Genomic DNA, 26,915 nt, shown 5'->3' with positions numbered 1-26,915 from the left:
AAAAACTAAACAAAAACAAAAACCAAGCGAATGAATAAGTATAGTTCCATTTTTGCATTGTAATGTATTTTGTGCTGAAATCATTACATTGCCATTTTGTTTTTAAAGTTTTTTTTTTTGGGGGGGGGGGAGGGTGGGGGTGGAGAATTGTATGATCAATTGTGAGTAGTTCACGAGTTGGCAGGGAGAAGTTTGACAAGTTTATGTGTGGATTGTAGAGAATTGTCTGTAAGATGGTAATAAAGCATATCGAATTGTTCCAAACAAAGTCTGTTTGGATTTTCCATGAAATAAAGGTCCAAATGACTCTAAATGTTTTGTGATGAACCAGTCTGTCTTCATGTCTCTGTTAAGCACAATGTCTTTGTCGTCATTCTGCAAGTGATCAAATTTGTTGTAATCATTGCAAACACTGATGTCAATTACTGCTGCAGTCTGTGATCAAAGTCACGCAGTCCCACAAATTTGCGAGAAAACTGTTGATGGCGATTCCGAGGCTCTCCTGCCATTACCGAATGCGAGGGGTGTTGTGAAGGATGTTAAGAAATCTCGGAGGTTAGACCTACAGGTGGTATCTCCATCCTCTGAATGATGTATGGGATGCTAGGATTCCCTGTCAGGCTATGGGCCTAGTCGTGGTGCAGCCACTTTGAAAAGCTTTCCACCAGTTGATATTTCTACGCAAATTTACGTCTTTACTAATCTATTCACATTTATGAATAATCTATTCACATTTATGAATAATCTATTCACATTTATGAATAATCACCCTCATAACTCTGCCTCTTATGAGAAAAAAGTCCTGAGCTGTGAGATCAGCCTTTCCTCTTTCGAAATTTATAATTTGCTACTCCTGTGGCATTCTTATTTGTTGATGCTTACATGTGGCTGTTCAAATCTAGGAGTCAGTTGTCTAGTCATCCTTTGGAATAAGTGTTCTTCTGGCAGCATGCATAAACTTTAAAGATGCTTATAAAGTAACCATCAATCATACACATATTTTCTCATAAGCCTGCAACTGCTCTCACAGAATTTTGATTTTTTAAATTAAACACCCAACTCCCTCCAGACTCCATCCAGACTGTGTATTTCAGGTGGCCTACACTTTGAGGTTTGTTTGGTTGTTGTACAGCAAATATATTTAAAAAAAAAAGAGTCTGTGTATAATGAGACTAGGTAGTCCCTACATAAGTGTTGAGTAGGTGAAGAAAGTGTCAGGCCCCACTTATTCCCAGTCGATTGACAGCATTCCTAACGAGGAAGAGGGGCACCCCTTGCAGGTGTGGGTTGTACAAAGCAAGATTCAAGCTACATTGCTTGAATCTGACGACTGCATTGCTCATCTTTTTTTTTTTAGTCCATATTCTGGACCACAAGATCTTCTTTAGGATTAATATATTCAAATGAGGGGAGAAGTTGCCACCATTTCCCAAGCCCCAACCCCCACCCCCAACTTGCATTGAGCTCTTATAGCTATTTCTGTCAAATGCATTTCATTTACATGGAATCCAGTTTTGCACCCATTGGCTGTTGCTATGTTGGACAAGTCTGAGGCATATATAGTACTTGATTTTGGATATTAGGAACAGCCCTCGTTTTACAAAAGCATGTCTTGACTAAGAATATGGTGAGCAAAACAGACAAAGACAAGGAAAAAAAATCTGCCAGAATCTACATATATCATTTAAACAATAGAGATTCTCTGGAAGACTATTTGCTTTTCCTTTCTCCATTTTCTTCTACATAGAAAACTTGTCAGAGCTCTGTTAATTCATTGTGGTATTCAATGTTTAGGTGATATGATTAGGTGAGCAGCAGAAACCGTTGGCTACAAAGTCCAGCTGATAAAATTGGTGCTCATGGAAATGTGCTACAGTACTGCAAGTACAAAGTCAAATTACACTACCGAAAATTCCTACGTTGCATGAGCTGTGCATGCATCTGATCCCAATTTCCTGAAAAGCCTTGATTATTGACTACTTAAAAAAGACATTGCGCCATGCATTTGCGAGACCTTCGACACCCCACCAGATTTGAAGTCTCTTCATTTGACATTTGTTGTTCCTAGCTTTTGATCTGGGAGTCCACATTGTTATTGTGTGCATCATTATTTCACTCAGTATTCGGGACCAATATCCCTGCCGGAATAATGATCTTAAATCTGTCAGTGGGTGTTGATCTATATTTGATGCATGTATATCTGTCAAAAATGAGCCAACGATATTTGCCTTTAGACCCTGGTGACATCAATTTGCCACATGCAGATGGATTGGCGAAAGTTAATGGCACACATGTAAAGCACATACATGTAATGATATCGATATTTAATAGTATGTGCAGTGCACTTGTGTGTACTGAACCACATCGCAAAAGAATAACGAACTTGGGCTTGATGTCATTTGCCTTTGATCTTTCAGCTTGTCAGGCATTTCTTTTTCTCCGTGTCGGAGATAGCCTTGTGTAATGTCAGGCTGTGGCTATTGTTTTATGGAGAAAAAAAAAATGGATGCATCTCGGAGTGAAGAAAAAAATACAGAGGGGGTTCAGACGGCAGTGTGGGAGTGCCATGCGGGTTACGATCCAAACATCGATATTTAGATTTCGATCCAAATCTCACTAATTTGTCGTGTGAATGTCTGGCAAGTCAGCAAGTCGAAAAAAAATCCTGATCCAAATCTTATTTCTCTTGTAATTTGTCCCAAATAATTGCAATGATTGCTCTGCGCCATGTCCCATATGATCCTTCGATTTGAACATCAACATGTTATAGCCCATAATGCATCAGCTCCTTTCGCTGCCCACTGCAACAACCCAATTGAGCCACATTACTCAAACAGGTCAGCAGAGAGTGCATACACTGCACATTGATGATGATGATGATGATGATGATGATGATGATGATGATGATGATGATGATGATGTGTGTGTATGTGTTTGAGTGTCAAGGCCCGCGGGCCTGCATTGAGTGTGCTGCAATGTGCAATTGCACTTGACACACTGTTGTGCCACATTTAGTGTCTCCAGGCTAGGGGCCAGGCTGAGGTCACAGGCGTTCCACTCATTTGGGTTAGTAAGATATTTGGTTGTGATGTGAACCCCTGAAAAAAAATTAAATCATATTCTAATCACCATTATTCAGAAGAATGTTCGCTTCATTTGAATGGTGATCTGAAAAGTGAGACTTGGATCGCGATTCAGATCGTACTTTAAATGCCATTGCTTATAACTGTCAGAACGTGTCTAAAGATATGAGTATCAGGGTACTCTAAGCAAAAGTGACTCTAAGTTATTCACCCCTGGCACTACAGCAAGGCGGCATTTGAATTTCAAATCAAGTGGGGGAGAGCTTTTCAATCATGTAACCCATGAATGGTTAATTATGTGGTGAACTTCCCCCCTACCCTACCCTCCTGAAACATGGTTAAGGAATATCAGTAGATGAAAAGAAAGATTGGGAAAAGACAATGTGGTTGAAACCATGCTCCATTCCGCGGTGAATATTTTTCTCTCGCTGTCGCTGGCAACAAGATGCATAATCGATTTCAAGCATCGCCTGTTGAAACTTTTCCAACCACGCGCACATTGATGCATATTCCGCTGGAGCTTCGTCGATCATATGGGAGGGCTTTCTTAACGGTTGTTTGTGAAACGCTCCAAGAAAGAAGCGATAGGGCTGCAGGCTTGTTCTGAAGTGTGTTTAAATTTAGAGATCTCTCTTTTCCCCCTTCTCCCTTGGGACCCAGTAACGAGCCATTCAATTCATCTGCTTCTGACAAATATTTTCAACACTCGGAATCCAGTTTGCATGAATAAAATACTATGCCACTCTAGGCAAGCCCCAGGCAAGCATTCCGTCAATCAAGAACATCCTTTTTTTTTGTAGAACTATGCATAAAATTTGAATGTATAAATGAGCCAATTTATTGGATACACATCACCAGTGTCTGGATGATTGATTGAAATGAGAAACTTTTTTTTACAACCTTGGAAAAACGTTGCAGAATTTCCTTTCGTTGTTGTTGAGTATTAGAAGACATCATAGATGCATATCATAGTATTTCCAAGCAACTTCAGACCCAAGACATGTCTGTTAGGCAAAAATTGTCAGTTGAAGTCAACTCAAATATAATGTTGCAGTACACTTATATTGCCCACGCTAGTTGGGAATTTATACAAAAGCTTGCAAAAATTACTACACAGAGTACCGCATATGAGGTATATTGTGTCATTTATCTTTCCCTACCAGGAATATGTTGAGGCTCTTGTGGTATCTAGTAACAGATTATAACAAAAGTCGGAGGGATTTATCTATTTATCCAGGCAGAGTCCAATATCTAGAGGCATGGAATATGAATGAGAAGGAATTGTAATCTTTACAGCATGCTGAAATGGCAACTTAAACACATGTCTCTATAAATGATTTATCAATTTGACCTTAAGAAACAAGTCTAGTAACCAATATATGTATTGACAATGAATGTGTATAAACAGGCATTTCAAAATAGATAGCAGAACTGTATTTTACTCATATATATGCAATAAAGTGGTATATGCAGGATAAATGCTGGTGTGCTATCTTTGGTAGATGTTAAATCTTCAGGTGATCAAAGTTGGCTCTAATGTTGCCTTAAGCTGTTCTTACAAACATACTGCCGCAAGCCGTGGTGACAGAATGGCTCATTTAAAACACTGGGAATGCGTAGAAACGTAGTCTGACTGTATTGTGCACGCCATGTTAATACAGGAGCGGTGAAGACCTATCGCAAGTTACAAGTGTTTTGATGCACTCTAACCGTACCCACCCCCAGAGAGCTGGGTGTAAGTGCATGTGTGTGGGTGTGTGGATGTGTGTTTATGTGTGTGTGTGTCTGTCAATGTCTGTGTGTCTGTGTGTATGTATGAGGCAGTAGGGGGTTAATACTTACACATGGAGATAGATACAAGATAAGGGAAATGGACCTAAAGCCTGCACACTGAGCTCTGCATTTCGCTCGCTCATGATTCATAATCGGGAGTGGGTGCACCCAGATATCGGTGCTTCTAATCTAATCTTCTAAATATACAGATATGTGATCCAGGCGCAGGAGACATGACATGTGAAGAGAATGAGAGAGAGGGGGAAGATAGAAATGAGACTGTGAGAGAATGAGAGAGAGAGAGAGAGAGAGAGAGAATGACTATTAAAGAGTAAGAGAGAGGGTGAGAGATAGAGACTTGAACAGAAAGATATTTAGAGACATACTAGAATACTTGCACTTGAGTAAGAGAGAGAGATAAAAAGGTGAGAGATTGGAATTGGAGAAAGACAGCACATTAAAAGAGACATAGTAGAACGAGTAAGTGCAATAGCACAAGGGGGGGGGGGGAGATAGGAGAGAGAAAGAGATGGGGAGAGAGATAGAGAAAGAAAGGAGAGAGAGAGGTATATATAGAAAGAGATATATATAGAGGAAGAAGAGACAGACATATGGAAAAAGGTGGAGGCAGGATGTAGATGAAGGACCATCCCAAAAGGAAACAGGAGACTGCAGTAGAGGGAGAGAAACTGAAATATATTCCAGTGAATTTCAAAGTAAAATGTATTAGAGTATGGGGGTGATTGAGGGGAAGGTTCTCCTTTACTTGATGAAAAAAGTTTGGTGCTCTTTTTCAAGGCAAGAAAAGGGAAGATTTACTAGGTAAAGTCAAAAGTGCAGCAATTGATAGAGAGGTAAATCTGCATAGAAGTAGACTGATGTTGAACAGGCATGGCGGTGTGGAACTTTATTAAGGGTAAAGCACTATCGCAGGAGAGCAATCAGAATTTGGTAAAAGGGATATTAAATTATGCACACCCACCGACCGTGCAATTTAAACAACATTTGCACTTGTGCTTCTGAGTATTGTATGTGACAGGAGTCGAAGGAGGGAACTGTGTTGGAGGAAATGAGAATCTGGGACAACTACTGTAAGTTCTGTCCTTAAAGCAGGCAGTATTGCGGCAACCATGATGTTTTCCCCCGCATCATCACTTGGAAGAGAAGGGGTGGAGGAGAGATGAAAGAGAGAGAGTGTTGGAGAAGAAAATAATTATTTATATTTCCAGAGGAGGGCCTCTTCCGCGGGTGCACCAAACTTTTGATTGGCCTATAATCACACAACGACTATCAAATATTAACCACCATCACACAGCACCAGTTCAGCTCTTCCATGAGGTTGATTTATTAGTCTTTTTTAAAAGGAAGTACTTTTTTGCATGCCGAAAGAAAGAGGAGCAAGGAACCCCGCGACCCGTCCCACCTCTCGAAGAAGGATAAAGAGGGAAAATCGAAGGGGCCCTTCCCGTCCTCTTCATCTCTCGTCATTCCCTTCCCCCTTCTGGCTGCCCTCCAGAGGGCTCTTTAATGATGCTTGCAATCGCATTGACTGAGGGTAGAAACTGCTCAGCTATGCTCATCACGTACGTCCCTGTTTAGAGAGATATGGCCCAGGGTACACCACCCTCAAAACTCAGCTAACATGCTCGTATACCATAGTTGCATAAGATAGATCTTCCAAATACAAGTTAAGAGGCACCCCACTAGTCAATTATGCCTTCAGTCTTACGAAATTGTTAGCCAGAGATGATGAGTTGATGTTTTGTTTGTTTGCTTGCTTGTTTGTTTGTTTCATTTCCATCTGTGAAGAGGGCTGGATAGCCCATATTCAGCTGCAATAGCTGGTCTTCCATGGGTCCAGTTGGATGTAAGGTGGGACCACTTCACCGGGTTAAACACCCTGCTCTTTGCGATGAATAAATGAAGCGGGATCTTTTTTTTACGTGCACGAGTTGTGACTCTGTTGCACACGGGACCTCCATTTTATGTCCTATCTGAGGGACAGAGCGTTTTGCCTGTTACTAGAGGGGACAGTATGATTACACACAACATTGCTCAGTGAGACTTGGAAATCAAACCAGGGTCCTTTGGATCATGTTGTTTTCCTAGTGAACATATGAATCAGTAAATGTGTGGAAGGTAATCATGGTCAAATTCCTGTGTGTGTGTCTGTGTGTTTGTGTGTGATTTAAGATAGTGGAATGGGTAGTGAAATCATTGTACTAATTTTGAAAACATAATTAAGATTTTCAAACAGCCTGAGTGAGTATATTTTAAAATCTGTAGGAAAAAGTGACTACAGTAGTACCTAATTCTGCACATTGCTTCTAAGGACAGATGGTGTATGGCTGTTTTCAGGCCGAGCGAAAATGGAGGAGCAGATTCACATAAACTCTGTGTAATATAGAGTTAAAGCCTCATCCGCCATTCTTTCAAACTTGACACAGTGGCAGCTAAAAAGTAATCTAGAGCTGTGGTCATCCTCAAGTATGAGGGACAATTGTTGTGGAGCCAAAAGAGGTTGATGACTCACAAAAGCTCATCTATAGGTGAAGACACTGCAGAACATTTCTCCTTGCAAATCCAAGAGAGCTATGTTCTAATTACTCCTCCTAACAGCGTGTAAAGCTGTCGGACCCATTGCCCCACTTTCAGTAGCCATCCCGTCCCTTGCCAATTCATGGCCCAGTTTTCTTCGTTCTATCGTATCATAGATTTTCATGCAATTTAGCACATTCTGTGGGGCGGGACCTTTCATCTTTCCAACATGCGTGTGTGCTGCTGATGGGCTTTCATGAAAAGTTTTGTCATCAAAGGCGGCTGCTCTTTGTCATATCTCCAATAATGATGCCCACATTCAAGCCCATATCATTTAATTTTTTTTCCTGTTCCCATTATTTAAAGAAAAAATGCTATGGGATTAACTGCAGTGAAGAGCAAGCATTAATGTGCAATTTCCCCCCATGTTGGCTTCAGTGTAATGAGGAAAGTCAAACACACAAAGAGGTGGTGATTTTTTTAAATATTTCAAGATAGAAAATGAATGCATTCGAAAGTTTTGCACTTTTTTTCCACAAAATGTTAATTTTAGTAGCAACCACAAGTGAAATTAAGACAAGGTGGTGATATCATGACCTCATGAGTTTCACATTGACTTACACACATTTTTTTTTGTGTGTGTGTGCACATAGAAGTTTTTATAAGAAAATGTGGAGTAAGAAAGATAAATTTGTGTATTTTTTATACATTTTTGTGCTTTTAGCATTCAGTATTCAGTGCAAATCATGAATGTTTCATAACTTATGCATATAATTATATACATCCAGTTTCAATAAATGAATCTCTGTTCTAGCCAGCAGTGTTTCAAATTTTTTCCCAGTGCCATCATTCCCAAACCATGATAATGTGGGGTGAAAGGTCACATGCTTGTAGAGAATCCTGTCTGTGATACACATGAGATATCCTCTCCATCTCCAAAACACCTGTCTGTATTCTCAATTCACAATGCCTTCCTCATTCAATAGTGCATTGAGCTTTTGCCATCATGGTAGCTTTCTTTCATGTGCTGTGCAGTGATTTTTTACACACTTTGAGCATGATTGCCGAGCCAGGGTGGCAACTCATGGACGTCCATTGCAATTATTCATCATTATCATTATTTTCACAATACATTCGTGCCTGTTGACATCTGTTGAGGAATTTCATGTAACTTGCTCATCATGCTACTTGCAGGAGTTCCTCCCATACGTCGACTTCTCCTCAAAAAAAAATTGTTTCTCAAAAATAGGGGGAGCTTCTGTGTTTGACATCATCTCGCTCAATGTACTTACTGTCCAACTGGGAGGGAGCACAATTGCCTTCTCAGCACATTCATCTTCTTCCAGAGGGTGGATGTTGGATGGAGGATGTCGCTTGTGGGTAGATCTCGGCCCTGGAGTTGAGGGATGCGGTCGCGCCCGAACTTCGCCGTGATCTGTAATTGACGAGCAGTGATCCGCATGCGTGATGAAACTCTACAGATGATTGTTGTTATTGATGACAACCGCGGTGCCCCCCAGGCGTTCTCCACTTAGCAAATTATCGGGCTGTATGTGACGAGAATGCTGAGCTTACCTCTCCATTTTTGGGCTCACTGCTTGCCACATCTGATGAGAACATTATCACGCCACCCCATTTTTACATGAACCCTTTGCCTCTGAAGACTAGTCATTTTCCGCAGAATTCATGTGTGATACACCTTATATCCAGCAAACAAAAGGTTAATTTATGACAAAGCTGAATGTAATACAGTGGTCAAATTGAAGTCTGTAAGTATTTCAGAAGGGAATGCAACAATTGGCATCTGCACAAGTGTTGTTTACAATTACCACAGTAAGACACTTTTTATACTGTATACGCTATAATTTTCGCGAGTGGTTAAATTCGCGATTGGGGAACCAGAGAAAATATGAAGTAACAAAGAAAGTGTGAATTTTCAACTTACTAGCAAATAAGAATGATACTAGTTATACACTGCATGAAAAATACTTTACCAAACTCTCCGAACTAGTAAGTTAGAATTCAACATTTTTGAAGTGGTTAAGTCCATCGCGCTAGATTTCTGACGAGTGGTCCCCTTGCGATAATGGGTCTGCTCTCTACAGTATTCGTAAGTAGACGTGGACATGCTATATGTATGTAAACAAGCTTAGCCAGCATGGTCTGTTCGGTAAGCCATGACATGGTATACTAGTACTGAAATGTTCGTATCATCAAGGCAAGGGATTCATTTTGGAAGGTAATATTTTCGCGTGTTGTTAATTTTGCGAATAGCTCCCGACTCGCGAAATTCGCGAAAATAAAACCCCCGCGAAATATATAGCGTATACAGTATCTTGCAGAATTATGTCAACTGCCATTTAGTTTTCCTTTGCGAATGATAGCAGCATTACAAAGATAAGATATTTTTCATGAATTTTTTTTTCCAGATCATCCAATAAGAGAATTTAAGATGATTTTATTTAGGATTATTGTGATTCTCCTGACTATCCTTTCCAAATGATATTCTGATGAGCCCTAATTGTTTCTTCCAAATGAATGGATCATGTTCTAGATGGTGGTCTTTAAGTATCCTAACACCATTTAATGCATTTCCAAGTTCCTTCGACAGTATTTACTAATGATTGAGCAGTGATTACCCAATTCATTTCAGCCTGCAGAATTGACTGTGCGCAGTAAAATTTTTTCCCCCTAACTGTCATTTTGCAAGTGTGATTCTATTGAAATGGATATTATTTTTTCTATTTTTGTGGACCTCACTCCCTAGAAGAGAACATCTTTCCTGGGTCAATAAATAGGAAATAGATAATATGTATATGAATATATTTATATATATATGTACATGTAAAATAACATATAAAATTCTACATATTTTATTTAACTATATATATATATATATATATATATATATATATATATATATATATATATATATATATATATATACACTAGATTTAATTGCATACATGAATTATATGTTCTTAGTGAAGGGAAGAAGGAGAGAGGAGAGGGGAAGGAAGGAAGGGAATTAGGCTTCAAGTGCAACACTGCCCCAAGAAGAAGAGCATGCCACTTTCAATGCGTCGAGACAAATGACCGCATCTGCTCAAATATCTGGGAGCTATGAATGAGAGAGATAATGACAGCAGGCAATTGTGAGATGGATGAAAGAAAAAAAAATCTTGCTCTTTTGTCTCTTGCCTACTCACAAATGGAAGTGGATTGTGGTCAATGTATGCGTGCAGCTTTACGGGGTGCGATATATATATATGCTGCTTTCCATAGATAGAATTGCGAAAATGCCAGTGTGGCGTTCCCCTTTATTCACTGTCTGTGAAGAAGGTTCACACTATGTAAAGCATCCGGCTTGCCTTGCATTGTTACCGTGAAAAGCACATTGATGTCACTTTATCTCTCGCACTTGTTTTCAATTTACAGTTCAAATCGGCATTATTTTAGTTGAGTGTCAACACTGAAAAGAAGACTTGCCATTCAGTATTTATGATACTCAAATGTGTATGTCTAACATTAGAATGTCAATTTAAAGAAAAACAATCAACTATTAGTCATTTAAAGTGCATTCCTTTCTAGTTTCCAAGCGGAAGTAAATGTTTGATGCTTGTTTGAATAAAAAGTAGAAGTGAATAAAAATCAGGAGATACGAACACTGAAATTATTGAGCCCTGTTGAATTTGATTTCATAAATTAGATCAACCAGTATATTACTTTAAAGTTGATATTATGTCAACTGTGAGAAACAGAACATTAACGCTGTCTCAAGGAGTTGGGGTTAGGGCCCTACTTGCTATCTACCAATGATTTATACGGATTTTGTAACTGGTCATCTGTATTGCTGTATGGAAATGTTGGGCATTGACAATGTGTACCCTTCAGCTAAAAATATTTGCTTCACTACCCACCACTCCCTCATTCCGTTGTGGCACCTATTGCCCTAAAATCTGCATCCAATCGGTTTATCGCGTAGCAGGGGGAAGGGGGGTTGCGGATTACGTCCGACCAGTGCTGGCCAAACAGGAGGGAAAGGGGGCAGCCAGATTGTTTCCCGAGCTCCCGTGTCTTTGTTGGTTCAGACTATCCCCTTTGTTGCTCTAGCCATTCATGACGTCCCATTTCTGGAGGGGACTCTTTTGCCCCCTCCTCTCTATAAAGAAGATGCGGGCGATGTGCCGGGGACCGAGGCGAGGCGAAACTGGAGAAGTGCGAATGTTTGCCTTGCTAAAATTCGACACTTTCGGTAATTCCCACAAGTCAGGAGGGGAAAGGGGAGAGGGGTGCTGCTCAAATTTCCATCGTGTTTTCGCTCTTCTTCAAAGTAGTTTTAGGCCCGGAGTTTATGTTTGGCCCGAGACACTTTTCGGAGGGGTGACGGAGTCCTCGGCGAACCTGTCGTATCGCTGCTGAGATCATCCAATTGTGAGAAGGATCATGACAAAGGCAAACTCTGGCCCCCTAGAGTATCAAACTCTTACCTTCAGTTTTGTGATGGTAATTGGGGGACTATTGGACATCCATCGTATCTACTATTTGCCCCTGTGAAGATTTCCTGTACCGGGGGAAAAACATGAATGCAAATTATTGAGCAGACTGAGTTGTCATTATTTGATGTTGCTTTTCTATCGGTCCTTATTGACAATCTGCAGACATCAAGTAGTAGGAATACAAGACATTGATGCTACCTTCAGTGCATTGAAACCTCTGCCACAGATATAATATATCCCTGATATAGAAAGTTTCTTGAAGTGGTCACAGAAAGTCCATTTGTGGGCAGTCTAAAATAAATTATCACTGATGAACAAATTGTTTTGTCTGTGTATAAAAGCTATTGATTTGTATTCATCAGTAATTTTTTTCATTGCCAGTCTACATTCATGGTGCCTTCCTAGTGTGAAATAAGAATGAACGTGTCTGGTTGAACATTTTTTTTTTTTTTTTGAGGATGATGAAGTCGTCCAGATTCAGACGTTGCATTGAGACAGTCATTCTCTTCTGAAATATTTATGCATCAGTCATCATTTTAGATTGCCTTTTCTGTGAATACCACAAGACTTTTTTCAATTTCATGGTGTCGTAATTCTGAAATGACAATTGTAGTACCGGGGCATTTCGTGCAGGGACTGATGCCTGTTCTCTGTGCTATCTGCACCCTCCATATTTTTTGCGAGATGTTCTTTCCTCAGAGTTCCCAAATTTAATCACTAAAGCCCTCTACCTGCCAAGAAGGCTTGGCAGACTGCATTCTGCACTTGTAACAAAATATTGAGCCGCATCCGAGGTGAGGGTTGGAGAGAGAAAAAGAATTTGACTTGATTAAAGGCTAGAGTTTCCTCGGCTGTTTGGATGGGGAGGTTGGAAATGTGTAAATTTAGCATCTCAGACCTGGAAAGTAAATGACAGCATGCTTTCCACGTCTCAGTTACATGGGAAGGAACAGCAGTCCTGTGTACACAAATGTTTCCACTGATATAGCATACACATGAGTATAACTTGGTTAATGCTACAAGCTCTTTTCTTCATGTTTTCTTTTTCTTTTACATTTTCTCTCTTCTTTTTAATTCTAAATTGTTTGTTTAAACTGTCTTGCAGTTCTTTTTTTTTGTTCATCATTTCTGTAGGATTGCTATCATTCGCTCTTGTGTGGGTCAGTATCAAAGATGTTAGAAAAAATGCAAAACTATCCAAAAGACTTCATATTCCAAAGTGTACCAACACAGATGTGGATGTATGGGACTAGATATTTTGATATTAGAAATCTCCAGTAACAATAATGAAAAACTAATCTGTCTGTGATATTAATGGTAAATATCACCCTGAAAATGCTTTTGCCTTTGAAGCAACCTTGTCTAATGAAGGGATTCTTACAATTCTTCTTTTGTTTTTTTGGTGTGTGTGTGTATGTGTTTAGTATGTGTGAGTAATTTCCCCAAGCTCTTGCAATTGATACTGATTTAAGTAGTTCTTACATACATCACTGTAAGGCTAACCCTTTGGATTAAGGAACCTGGTATGCTGTGAGTCAAATACATTGAATGGAGCCATATCGTGGAAGACAGTGGGTTGACTCATGTGAACGAGAGTAATGATATGTGCATTATTTGCACTAATAACTGGATGCAATATAAAGTGACTCTCCCAGAGGTAGAATTCATTTGCCACACAATTAGAGTCTTGTGCAACAAATTGAATTAGTAAGCATTCATTTTTCCCCCTCGAAAGCTGGACATTCCAAAATGTGTTTGGGCTCCTTGTGTGCGAGAATGATTCATGACGCATGCAGCATCGCCAACAGTGATTGCGCTCTCGTGTTGACGACACTCAATCCGGCCGTTGCCTGTCGGTCGATTTGGAAACAAGTATTCGGCGGAGGAGGCAATATTCTGCCGTGATGGGCTGCCACATCAGCCCGTTAAATACCCCTCATTTATCAAGCCAAAGCAAAGATTGGGCCGGTGTGGGCAAAAGCGGGGTTTTGCATTTGTTTTTCGGATGGGTTTCGGAAGGAAAGAAACAAGACAGACAGCAGCGATGGGTGTCCTCCAAGAAGGAGGAGGGGAAAAAAAGAAGTCAAAACAGAGGAAGAATTGGAGAGTGAGCGAGAGCAAAGATGGATGGGTTGGTGCGATGAAGATGAGTCTCTGTATAAGACTTCATTTTCTGCCAACCCATACCACATTCATCATCATGTTTCCCTGCAATCACAACTGCTAAGAATAGACAAAAGGAAAGATAGAGATATATATTTTTCAGCAAGATGGGATGGGGGGGGGGGAGGTGAGAGGATTAAGTTTCTGCCCATCATCAAAAAAGCATCCATTTCCAGGAAGAGAAAAGTTCATTTGAGAGATACAAACTATCAACAAAAAAGAGTAAAGACTTGGCTTCCTGTACGGCATCCATTTTAAGAGAAATAGTGCATAATCTCTTCTATTTGGGTTTTGTATGAATAGTGAAATATTCTATGGTCATGGTTACAGTTTTGCCAGGTATTCCATCTTGTGGGTGATGGATAGCACTTATCATCAGTCAAAGCTAGAAAGGTCGCAACACTTTTTGAGTTGACCGTGAGAGAGAGAGAGAGAGAACTTTTCACAAAATTTGACCAAAGTGAACTTCTCACAGAGTGCGTGATAGAGGAAGAGAGAGAAGGAATGTTTACTGTGTGTCGGTCAGTAAAGCAACACGCCTTGTGCGTTTGTACATAGGTGTTGGGGATGTGCCATGTGTAGATAGTGAGCGATGATGTAGGTGATCTCTGAAAGAGAGATGGGGGGGGGGGAGGATGAGGGAAGGGGAGGGAAAAGAGAAGGACAGAAGATGTGGATAGATGGGCAGAGTCTGCTAATACCCCCAAGGCTCCTATGGGTTTGTTCAAGGCGAGGGTCTTGATGAGAGACGAAATGATCCTCGGCTCTTTGTACAGAAGTGTTGCTCTTCTCTCTATCTCCCTCTGCCAAACATCTCTCTCTTTCCTTCTCTATGTCTTTGAGGAAGAGGAAGAAGAAATATAGAAGGATTTGGTCATAAGCAGTATTTTGAAATTTAGGCCTTATTTGTTTTATAGACACTGTAAGATACCAAAGAATAAAGCATTTTTGTAAGTGTTTCCTAAAAGTTAAGTGAGACTTACAGTATATGCTCAGAAATATTACCACGTCTGAACAGTGCTTTTCTTTTGACCTTGTGTATGGAAATCCAGTGCATCTCCATGGATGCAACATTGACTGTATGCATGCATTGTTGCTTAGCAACAGTATTCTTCTTTGCGAAGAAGATAGAAAGAGAAAGGAAAGGTATAGGTGCCAGTCAGGCGGAGAAAGTGAGACTCCACATGATGTGGGATAAGCCCAGAGAAGACTTTTGACAGCCAGTAAGATTTGCTGGTAATCCCTTGTAATGGAAGTATGGAAAAGAAAAGAAAATGAATACCGAAAATTTACAAACAGTCACTTTGATAAATGTTTCTTCCAATAAACAAGGAATCAAGGATGCACATTCAAGTCCTCTTGCTCTTTTTTATTTGTGGTAATGATATAAAAGGTGATGACATTTCTAGAGTGATTATTGATATCTTTACTCCTTTTTTTTGTTGAAAGAATTTGGCTGTTTCTTCGTTTTCGACAAGTTTATCAGGTTTAATGCCTTTCTTGGTGATGGCATTTATCACCCGTTCTGTCACAGTTGTTGGCAGACAACAAATTCTTCCGCAGCACTGGGCAGATTTTCAAAGTCACTCTGTAATTTATTTCCCTCCCATGGAGAAACGTTGGCTACTTGTTAATTAATATGTTGCTGGGCACATTAATTTCATTTAAACTATTTTTTTTCTTTTCTGTGACTATATGTTTGCAACCATGTCTTGTCGGCACAACAAAAGATATCCACCAAGCAAGTAATAGATTTCCAAGCGCAATTTATCGCAAATTGACACTGTTTTCCTAGTGGTTGAGTCATCTGCAATAAAACTTCAATTTATGTGATCATCAGTAGAGTGCATATTCTGGTAGGAAGGCATGCGGCGGCTTGTGTGTGTGTATCATTATCTGCCCTCTATAGTTTGTTTTGTGCATCCCGAGACGTAAACTATTTAGGGTAATGTAGTATAAATGGTACCAGACGCCCTCGTGAAGTTTGAAATATGAATAAAAAAAAGCATACAATGTTGAACAGACGAAAGAAAAACCTATGTTATCATACATACATTGAACTATATGTGCAAAGTTAGCTATTTGATATGCTTTTAGTGACTGAAGTGAAGAACTAAGATAAGGAGGTCAGAATGCTCTTCACTCTTATTGTGTGTGTGTGTGTGTGTGTGTGTGTGTGTATGTGTGTGTGTGTGTGTGTGTGTGTGCATGCTGTAGCTTTAGTTATAATATTTACTTATATTCTTAAACTATATCCCATGGTCCTTGTTCAATTTTACAAGTGTGATTCTTACCCTGATGAAACAATGCCCCAGCAATCCATTTTATTCTGATTTCTTCTTCATGTGCTTGTGGTTGAATATAGAAATCAGGTCTTTTCCTGGATATATAGATATTGAGAGGGAAAGGGAGAGATTAGCTTCATGAATATATTTTGTGATAGATGAATATATATAGGTAACAAGGGAGAGATTGATACTGGGATAGAGAAAGAGAGATATATGAATAGATATATAGATGGATGATGAGGGAGAGATAAATTGAGAAATAGATAGACAGATAGATAGACAGATAAGTAGATAAATAGATAGATAAACAGGTAGATAGATAGATAGATAGATAGATAGATAGATTGATAGATAGATTGATAGAAAAAGAGAGATAGATGTGCTTGTTCCTGAATATAGAAATCAGGATTTTTCCTGGATATATAGATATTGAGAGGGAAATGGAGAGATTAGCTTCATGAATATATTTTGTGATAGGTAACGAGGGAGAGATTGATACAGGGATAGAGAAAGAGATATATATGAATAGATGTATAGATAGATAATGAGAGAAATAGATAGATTGAAAAATAGATAGACAGATAGATAGACAGATAGATAGACAGATAGGTAGATAGATAGATAAATAGATAGGTAGATAGATAGATAGATAGATAGATAGATAGACAGACATATAAATTGATGGATAGATAGATAGAGAAAGAGAGATAGAGAGATGAAGATAGAAGAAGGGATTGGCCTAATGTGTTGATGTTTTTGCACTCCTCCAGTGCATCTAGAACTCAGGGTCTTCGTCTTCCCCACGGAGACACTCCTATCTTGCGCTGATCAAACAGTTGCCCGTGAGAGATACTCCGCCTGCGTAGAGGGCAAACTTTAATTTCCTGTTATTAGTGGAAAGCACAAACATTTACCCCTCCTCCTAAATATTAGCTCCTCCTGCCTTGGCAATGGCTCTAAGGATGCCAGGAGAGAGAGTGTGTGTGCGAGAAGAACACTCTTGGAACATACTTCATGAGCCCATAATGGTATTTTTCTGTACTTGTGTGGGCAGAATATATATGTCAAGTTTTGTCACAAGATGGACATTCTATATTTAGCCAGATTTATCACTACTATTTAGGCCCTATTTGGAAGTAGTTCTGAAATAGTTCTTGTTTTGTTTTGTGTACAGTAGATGGATTGCTCATACACATGTAATGTTACACATGTAATATAGAGTATAACAGTCTCTCTCTCTCTCTCTCTCTACACACACACACACACACACACACACACACACACACGCAGAATGGGGATATAAAGACACAGAAAGAGAGAAAAGATATGAAAACATGTCTGCATTACTGTAGGTAATCAAATAAGGATTAACTGACATACAAAATATGAGACATCATGGACTCACTTTTTTCTTTAGGGGGTGGGGTAAGATAAGTAGAGGATGGAGAAATCTGAGGTAATTACATTTTGAAAATCTTATAATCTGATTGCAGCGCCATGTGTGCAAACAAAAACCGACGCGCCGCACTTGATCCATCCCCGTCTTGGCCGATCCCATCTTTTTGACCCGTTCCATTTGTTTGTGACATCACATTCTATCATCACTCCTCACTGAAAGAGTTGTTCAACCCATCACCCCTCCCCCTCCCTTCTCTCCCTTTCCCTTCTCTGCCCCTTCCTTCTTCCCTTCCCTTCCTCCTGTTGCCAAGGCAACATGGTATCTAGGCACAGCATCACATATCTGCTGGTGCTGGTCATTTGCCTCGCTTGACAAACTTAATATCTGCAGTAGATATACCCTCCCACATTTTCACCAAATACATGTGTGCTTTGAAAACAGATAATACAACTTGATGAATGGATTATCTGTGTAGATCTAGCAGAATTGTTAGCTCATTATGATGCACTGCATAGTTGCTAGATAGCACATGGTTTGAAGCCAGCAGCTAATATTGGATTTTGAGGATGAATATGTGTATTTTGCGATGCATGCATGGTCATATATTAACCTTTAGATAAAAGCTCCCTGTGAGGGATTTTCCCTCATCATTTCAGATGGGGAAAAAGTCCAACTCACTGATGTCTGCTAGTTAACATTGAAACACAAAGAAATGAATGTTAACACATAGTAAAAAAATGTCATCGCTGGGGCGACAAGACCTCACATCTACAAAATGTCAAATGTTCAGGAGAGCAAAAAACAAAACAAAAATCAAAACAACCCCAAACAAACAAACGAAAAACATGGCAGCCAAAGACCTATATCGAATGAGTTAGCCTTTCCTTTGACATGCCGTAGTAGCTTCATTTTGGAGTAAGACAGCTAGGATTTGGACAGGACATCACTTAACTGATTATCTGACCATTAATCAGATAAAGTCATTTTCGCCAAAATTCGAGACACAAGATCTTGTCACCCCAAGAACATTATCCCGTTACCCCAGCGACATTATATAGCTTTAAAAAAGGTGAGATGTATATTTTCTTTTATATTTTAAGACGAACAAAGTTATGTATCTATATTCCATGATGGTGATGAGGCAGTGACCCCGTGTAAAGAGTTTATACCTGTCAGCAACATGTTTTTCCTCTGACAGTTGGCTCTTTTATGAGAGGGGAGGGGGTAGAGGGGAGAGCTGTGCTTCCCACATTATTCATTACACACCTCCTAATGTAGCACTGCCCCCTGGAGGTTGCAATGATTAATCTAATGTTTTGCCACGGGCTTTGATCAAATGAATGAGTGCGTGTCAGCTTCATTCATATTAATGACCAGAGAGTCATTACAAACATCCTGAGCAGACATGTTATTGCCTCAGCAAGTTGAGATGCCCCCCACACTCAAATTCACCGCTTTTTTTAATATTCATCCATTTATCCATCCTTTTCTTCCTACCTTCCATTTTCCTTCCCTCCATATTTTCTCCCTTCACTCACTCCAAACTCCTAATGCCATGAATGCTGAAACACAAACAAATACATGCATATTTAAATGCGATATCTTTTTCCAAAAGATACCAAAGACACTGTTTGTGTATTCCTGATTTGCCAGATAGCTTTAGATTTGGGCACCAGTGCTGAATGTCTTCCCTTTCATAGAAGTGGAAGCATCAAGGAGTGTCTTCAGACTGAAATTTTTTTGGGAAAAAAGTGTCCAGATGGATCTCATCCACATCAGCAGTAGGTGGCCAATAATCCCACCCATGCCCTATCACTTCCCCTCCGGTTTGTATTATCATCCTCTTGTATTCCGATGAGGAGATAAACATTCGTGCCCCACCCCTGATTTTTTTTCTACCGATCCCCTTTCCTCTCCTCTCCATCTCCGTCTCCATCTCCTCTCTCTTCCCTCATCCCGTCTCCGTGGCGACCGGTGTAGCTAGAGTCGCTATCCTCACAGGTCATTTGCGAAACCATGCCTGGGAGTGTGAGATGTCCGTGGAGGATTCCTGCTCCATTAGCCAACTGTCCTTCTGGGAAGGATGGAGAGAGAGAAAGGGAGGAGATAAAGAGAAACAGACAGAGATAGAGAGAGAGATGGACAGAGAGAAAGAAGGAGAGGGAGTGATAGAAATGGAAGAGGAATGAAAGGAGAAAAAGGTGAAGTGGAGAGGGAGAGATTAAGAAAGTGAGATACAGAAAAATAGAGAACTAACTTCACATAAAGAGCTAGAGGGAGGGATAAAAAAGAGAGATAGAATGAATGGACAAAAAAGATAGATAGATGGAGAGAGAAAGGTAGAGGAGGAAGAGATAGATGAAGGGAGAGAGGAAGATTGATAGTGGGACAGCAGTGGGCTCTCCCCATGGTTGATGAGCCAAAATTGCATCTCAACCCTGCCCGCATCTCTTCTCCCTCTCTTTGCTGTGGTATGTACAATGCCAAGCATCTTCATGACTAGAGAAAATCTCTGCTAGTCTCACTTGCAGCCCCAATATACAGATTGTCAATGTGGGACCAGAATTGGAAATTATAGTGTACTCAAAAAGACTGTACACAGACAGAGATGGTATGATGGAACTTGAAGAGGCTATAAAGAAGATATTGTTTGTATTCCATATCCTGTTATTTCTGTTTGACTGCCTTATAAATAGATACTGATTTAGAATGATTTGTTGACCTGACACAAGGTGCTACTGACAAGATTGCTGTCATAGTCAATACACAATAGCATACTGTGTCAATGAGGTTGGTATGGCTTTTGATATTGATATATTACTCTGCATTGCATGTGGAGGTGATATGCATGATCAATGAGTGGAAGTGGGTTTGCTATCAGCTTAGTGTGACGTTCCATGCCAGCTATTGTCTGGCTGAATATTGAGACTACCTCTACTATTGGAAGGGGGGGGGGGTGGAGGGTGGAGGGGAGATAGAGAAGGAATCAACATGTTGTAGATAGGTGAATTGGAGGTGAAATGCTGTTCATGGGTTCGCTTACACGAGGGGAAAATGTCACAGATTTGGGAGAGGAATTTCACAGGAAGCTGTGTGAATAAAAGCCCTGAGCTCTGGTGCATAATGAGCAAATACAGCGGAAGCACGGAAATATGAATTGAGGAAATAATCTTTTGTGTTTTTCCCCTGTTTACTTGGCATATCAAAGAGAAGTTTGTCAAGTAATAGAGAATGCTCTGTCTTCAAATACTGTATGGGAATGAACCTCCTCAGCCCTTTGCACTTATCAATATTTCAGTGGACATTAACGACTCCCAATGGACAGGTGGCATGGTTTAATGAGAGTACGATTCTAACACAGGGATCTGGAAATGAAACTTTTAAACCGTCTCAGCAAAATTTGGTAGGAGCTGGCCTATAAAATTTCTTCTCTCGGAGATGCAGTTGCAATTATTAGGTAACCTCGGTTTCTCTTGATATTGTGGACGTGAATGACTCATCACCTAGCTCCATTTCATCTCTGAAAGCAGCAGTATATACTTTGAGGAGGGCGATTCAGCACACCTGGCTAGATGTGTGGTTGTCTTTGACCAGTCGGCCTTCAACATCACCGTTTACCAGGGTGTGAGATTCATTCCAGTCACCTGCTTCATGGAGCTTCCTCCATTTTCTAGCCAAGTGTGACAGTTCTTGACTTTAATTTTCCCCACCCCACCTCAGTCTTCCACTCAATCCTGATAAAATTAAGCCCTTTCATTCTAAAATTCACTTTCCGCACACACGACACTCGGACAGACAAACAGACACACATACACACAAATGCAGACATGTGGGCAATGTTTGAACTCAAGCTTACAGAGATGTCTCAAGCCCAACGGCAGATTGTCCCTCTGTCTCAACTCCGTAACCTTTAGTAATTGCCTCTTTACGGCATGCACATATGGAATATGAACTCATCAAGTATGGTCTTTACGACTGCCTGGAATCGAGCGGCTTATGGAAAGATGGATGAATACCTCCCTCGAAAGAATACATGTCACATTAACAAAACTACACTAAATACCTCTCCTCATTCCATTATGCTAATGTCTATGGAGTGGATTTAGTACCACTAGCTAAAGCAATAATCCTGGGGGTAACTCAAGGTTGGCGAGTCACATGAACTTTACATTGTGGAGGTCACTGATATTACTCATCCATCATGAGTGTGCAACGATTGTATCTTATGGAGAGAAAAAAAAATCATTGATATGATTGAAGGTCAAAAAATGTGCAGTTATGCAGATTGCTGCAGCATGATACTTTTATCACATTATAGGTATTTACACTCAATAAATTATCTAATAAATAATTTGTTAAAATCTATCTTTTGTGGTGATGAATGCAATACAGCTTATAAAGTATCTCCATGACAATTCTTTGTACAGCTAAATAAGCAAAAAAAAAGTTGTTATAGAAATTTAAAGGAATGGTATAGTTCTGGTTGAGATGAAGATTCAGGTTTTAACTTTTGTGAGACAATCAGAAACCACTTATATGAAATGTTTAAAAGCGTATGATTCTATGAAGAATTAAAAGTTTATTTGATGAAAATCAGTTGTAAATTGGCTGAGATATCCAGAACAAAGTGGTCCTAATAAAAGATGTGTCCCACCTATTATTAGGACCACTTTGTTTTACTTTGTTTTGGAATATTTCAAAATCGATTTTCATCTTATAAACTTTTACTCACTCTTAGAATTGCATGCTCTTTTGTATTTCATAAAAGTGGTTTCTAATTATCTCACATAAAGTCAAAACCTGAATCCCCATCTCAACCAAAACTATACCATTCCTTTAATGGACTAGGGTTTATTTAATTGAAAAAAAAATTATATTCACTACAAAGTTTAGTTACTTCTATTTGATATGTCCTTTAAATTGTGCGACAAAATTCTCTCTGTTGTTGCATTAGGTACAAACTGTGAAATGGACAAGGGCAAAGGTCGCTGTTCTGGTGCGACAGATGCTGTCTGCAAGCATGGTGGTACCTGCCGAAACTACCTCAACGGCGGCTTTGAGTGCAACTGCGCAGACCCGGAGGTGCACGACGGCCCGTTCTGCGAGATGAGAACGCGGAATTTTCCGCGCAATTCATTCATGATGTTCTGGTCGCTGAGTCAGAGAGTGCGGCTCCAACTGTCTGTCAGGTGAGAGTCTCACAAATCGGTTTCTGCCGAAGTGACTGAGTGTTTTTGTGTACATCCATCAATGTGAAGACCGTCTTGGATCCATACCATGTGAATTGAATTCAGAAGAATCAGCAGCTGAAGATATACAATGCTACACCTCCTTTTCGAAATCATATACTGTATAATTTCAAAAAGTTATTGCATAACATCAATTGATAGTCATGATAATAGTAATGTTACTTATGATGTCAGTAATGACAATTTATTGAAATTAGTTTCTACCAAAGTGTGTGAATCGTATGTGTACATCCGCCTATGCAAAGACCGTCTTCATGTCCACATTATGTGAATGAATTTAGGAAGTATCAACAGCTGTAGATATACAACACGGCACCTCATTTTTGAAACTTTAATTGAAAAAAGTTAATGCATAACATCAAATTGATAGCCATGATAATGATAATGTTAGCGATGATGTCTGTAATGCCAATTTATTGAAGTACTTTTAAGTAATATAAGTGATGTTTACAATTATAACCATTATCATGATCTCTCTTGTTGCCATTTTCACCCCTATTAGAATAATTGCTAGAAACTCCTGCATTTAACTGTGCATATTTTATTTTCTATTGATTTATGTCATAATTTTGGCTAACAAACTAGACAGTATTTTTCATTAATGATAGCAGCATCATTTTATCCAGAGTCTTTTTTTCAGACATTTACTGTATATATATATATATATATATATATACACACACAACAACAACAACAACAACAACAACAACTACAACAACAACATCTTGGCTTTTTATTCAGTCAGAAACTATGAATAGCAGTTATTATCAAGTCCATCAAAGAGAAAATAATCAATTTTAAGCTAAAAGAGCCATTTTTGGTTATAGGAAACTGTGCTATTTTGATCCGAAAGGAGCTATACAGGCTATCCCCAGATTTCTGCAGATTCAACATTAGGTATGAAAACCAGCAAATGTGTCTCTCCCTGCGTTATTTGCTTTATATATCACCGGCTGTATCACGTAGTAAGGTGTGGGCTTGAATTGCCAACAACGTGTTGGCGCCAGCCCCCATCGGAAAGGGACATGTTGATGCCTAAGGAGAGCCCGAGTGATGATTAACCATATTTCACTGAATAGCGCTGGCATTGATTCCGTGTCGTCTGCCATGGGTTTGTAGCTGCAGGTCACAATAGATAAATCACACCGGTGATCCAGAATCAAATGCAATCAACCTGTTGATATGCTCCTATTCTTCCGCGCATTGTCCCCTATGTCAGCCAATATATTAAGGGAGGCATAATACCGCCCGAACAACACAATATGAAAAGCCAGGGAGATAAAAGTATGCCATGCTTTAATAGACCTGGGACTGTGAGATGGCACTAATACCAGTTTGGGCGGTAGAGAGACAGATGTATTTCTTTTTGTTTTGTTTGTCTATTATCTTTGTCCCAGGAATACCCATTTTATTTTTTGCCAGCCAGCCACCCATCTCATATGGGTGATTTATGTTTTGCTGTTATCCTAACTCTTTGAACTTTGTAACATTGTGCTGTTGTTGTTGATGATGTTATTGTAGAATAAAAGAGAATGTGCTAACTACCAGAAACTACTGAGGACTGTGCTCACAGAGAAAAATGACTTGGAATGATTTAATAGCATCAGTCTGTTGCTTGATTTACTGTCTGCCAAAATACACCAAGTCTAATTGTAAACTGAAGTACAACTGTATGCCATATAAATCTATGCATCTATTTCCAATTCATTGTTTCTGACAGAGAGAAATATGCATTTGTCATGATTTATATCAGAAGCAGTGCTGACCCAAAAAGTGGACAATTTTAAGGTTTACAGGCAACAATTCATGTGAAAAGGTAGTGCATCATGTCATTGCCCATGGGAGTCCAATCTGTCTTGTGCAGAGTCTATGGAGACATAAAACTCAAGAAAGAAAGGGTTTAATGTAAAAGTTCAAATAACCATGTATGGGGAGGTTTTCTTCAAGTTTGTTTGAGTGTGCGTGTGATAGGAATGAATTGATTTTATCTCCTGGCCCCGTTGCATAAAAATTACTATTGGGGTAACTTTGCCATCCAATGGTAACTACCATGGTAACAGTACTCAACAGTCAATCAAAATCAAGAATTGCTCGGAAGTTACCATTGGATGGCAAAGTTACCATAATTTAACTTTTATACAGCGGGCCGGTTGAAATGCAAAGGATTGAGTTCAGATATTAACGCGTTGAAGACGGATTGATTTTGCTATAAACACGCATTTCACATAGACACCAGCCCGTTTATACTTGGGACTCATCCTCAACAGGTTCAGATGCAACACAAAGTACTCTGTGAAACTCCTATACCATGATTTTCATTTGTCAGATCACAAGAATGAATCAAACTGATCTTTTAGAATGAATATAAAACTCATATTCACCAATCACTATTGGAGGTTTGTAGCAGAGTATATAAAGGTCATGTGTTGGCTTGAAAATTTGCAAGTCTTGTTGGAAATGAGCAAAGTTCAGATTCAGTGTCATGATTTTCATCATTCATGACAAGTGTCTCAGCTTGGTGCCATAGGGTATATTGTTATTAAGTATGCAATGATCAGAGAATTGGTGGATATTCATTACATTCTCAAGTACAATTTGACATGCTATTTGCATTCCAAACTTTCTGATCTTCAGGAAAATTGTGACAACTTAAGGAGGACCTGTCAAAGACATATGATAATCATGAAAATTGGAATAGATTTTTTTTTAAACCCATCACACAGATTGACATGGCATCGGAGTCATTCCAGAGATATTCCCGTTGGTTTGACTGCACTCTTAGAGTGTCATGCCAATTACGAGTTCTCGCCCTAATTGTATCCCCCCTTCTCACTTACCGTCTCCTAGCAGTGGTGGCTCCCTCTCCATTGTCTTCAAGTCTTCCTATGAATCACCTTTACTTTAATGATTCAGGCCTTGTTCAAATTTGCCCCTGTCACCGGTGATACATCCACCAATTATTCCAGCCCTCGAGGACCGCAAAAATCCTCCAACTTCTCCCCTAGCAACCTCTTCATCCATCCCTCAAGAGGAGATGGGAAGGGGGTAGTGAGGAGGGCGAGAGGAAAGAGAAATGAATCCTAGCCCCCCGATTCTCTGGATTATGTTGAAAGTGTACACCAATTAAGTGAAACAATGCTCCAGTGAGAAATTTGAAGATACTGTTTCAAAATCTCTAAGTATGTTCTCTCCGTCTCTGATTGCCGTGACTGTGATTGTCAATCTTAGCATTCCAAACTGGATGGGGAACATTTTTTCTTGGATTGAAAATGTTTAATAGTGGAAGAAAAGCCAAATAAGTATTCAGCATGAAATTCCATAGTCTGTTACCCCATTCTCAATTTTTTTTTTTCGTATTCTCCATTTTCCTGGTTATTTTAATGTGAATAATGGAGTTGATTTAGTGATGAATGGATAATGTGGTATGAACAAGCAATGAATATAAAAAAGTTATGATGACATTCAAGTTTTTGAATTTGTTTTCTTTCCCTCTTTTGCGCATGTGTTTTTGTTTTTTTAAATATGAATATCAATATTCCTTTTGATGCCATAATGTTTGACTTTTGCCTACAGAGACATCAATTGCATTACATGCTGCACATGAATGCAGTAGAAGATATACATTGTGCAAATGGTGTTTATAAAGATCTGCAAAAGTGAAGATAATGTCGCTCTTTATATATCTTTATATAGAATTAGAAAGATCAAAGGAAATTGCCTGCGTGTTTTCACTTTGCTGTTGAGATGTGGAAAAAGACCTTTTATAGAAACAGAGATATTGATGTAAAATAGATATCAGAATGAAAAAGAACAAGATGTTAGTTCAAAATGTTGGAGAATTCATTTGAAATGATATGTTTATCACCTCATATCATTTTTTATTTCATTTTATTCAATTTCCAACAATACAAAACATTTACATA

The 26,915-nt window shown here is 39.3% G+C and overlaps 1 protein-coding gene across 1 annotated transcript in view; it reads left to right on the top strand.

Moving 5' to 3' along the window:
- Positions 1–26,915, top strand: part of LOC139718140 (cadherin EGF LAG seven-pass G-type receptor 2-like) — a 168,677-nt gene that overhangs the window by 89,152 nt on the left and 52,610 nt on the right. Inside the window, exon 4 of the mRNA XM_071629623.1 lies at positions 22,698–22,932. Within this exon, the coding sequence (XP_071485724.1) occupies positions 22,698–22,932 (235 nt within the window). The remainder of the gene's footprint in view (positions 1–22,697; positions 22,933–26,915) is intronic.

Source organism: Diadema antillarum, unplaced genomic scaffold (assembly GCF_040938485.1).
Source record: "Diadema antillarum isolate AM-2024a unplaced genomic scaffold, OU_Dant_1.0 scf00000089, whole genome shotgun sequence".
Taxonomy (NCBI): domain Eukaryota; kingdom Metazoa; phylum Echinodermata; class Echinoidea; order Diadematoida; family Diadematidae; genus Diadema; species Diadema antillarum.
Note: the sequence above shows the minus strand (reverse complement) of the source record. Positions and strands in the feature narration are given on the sequence as shown.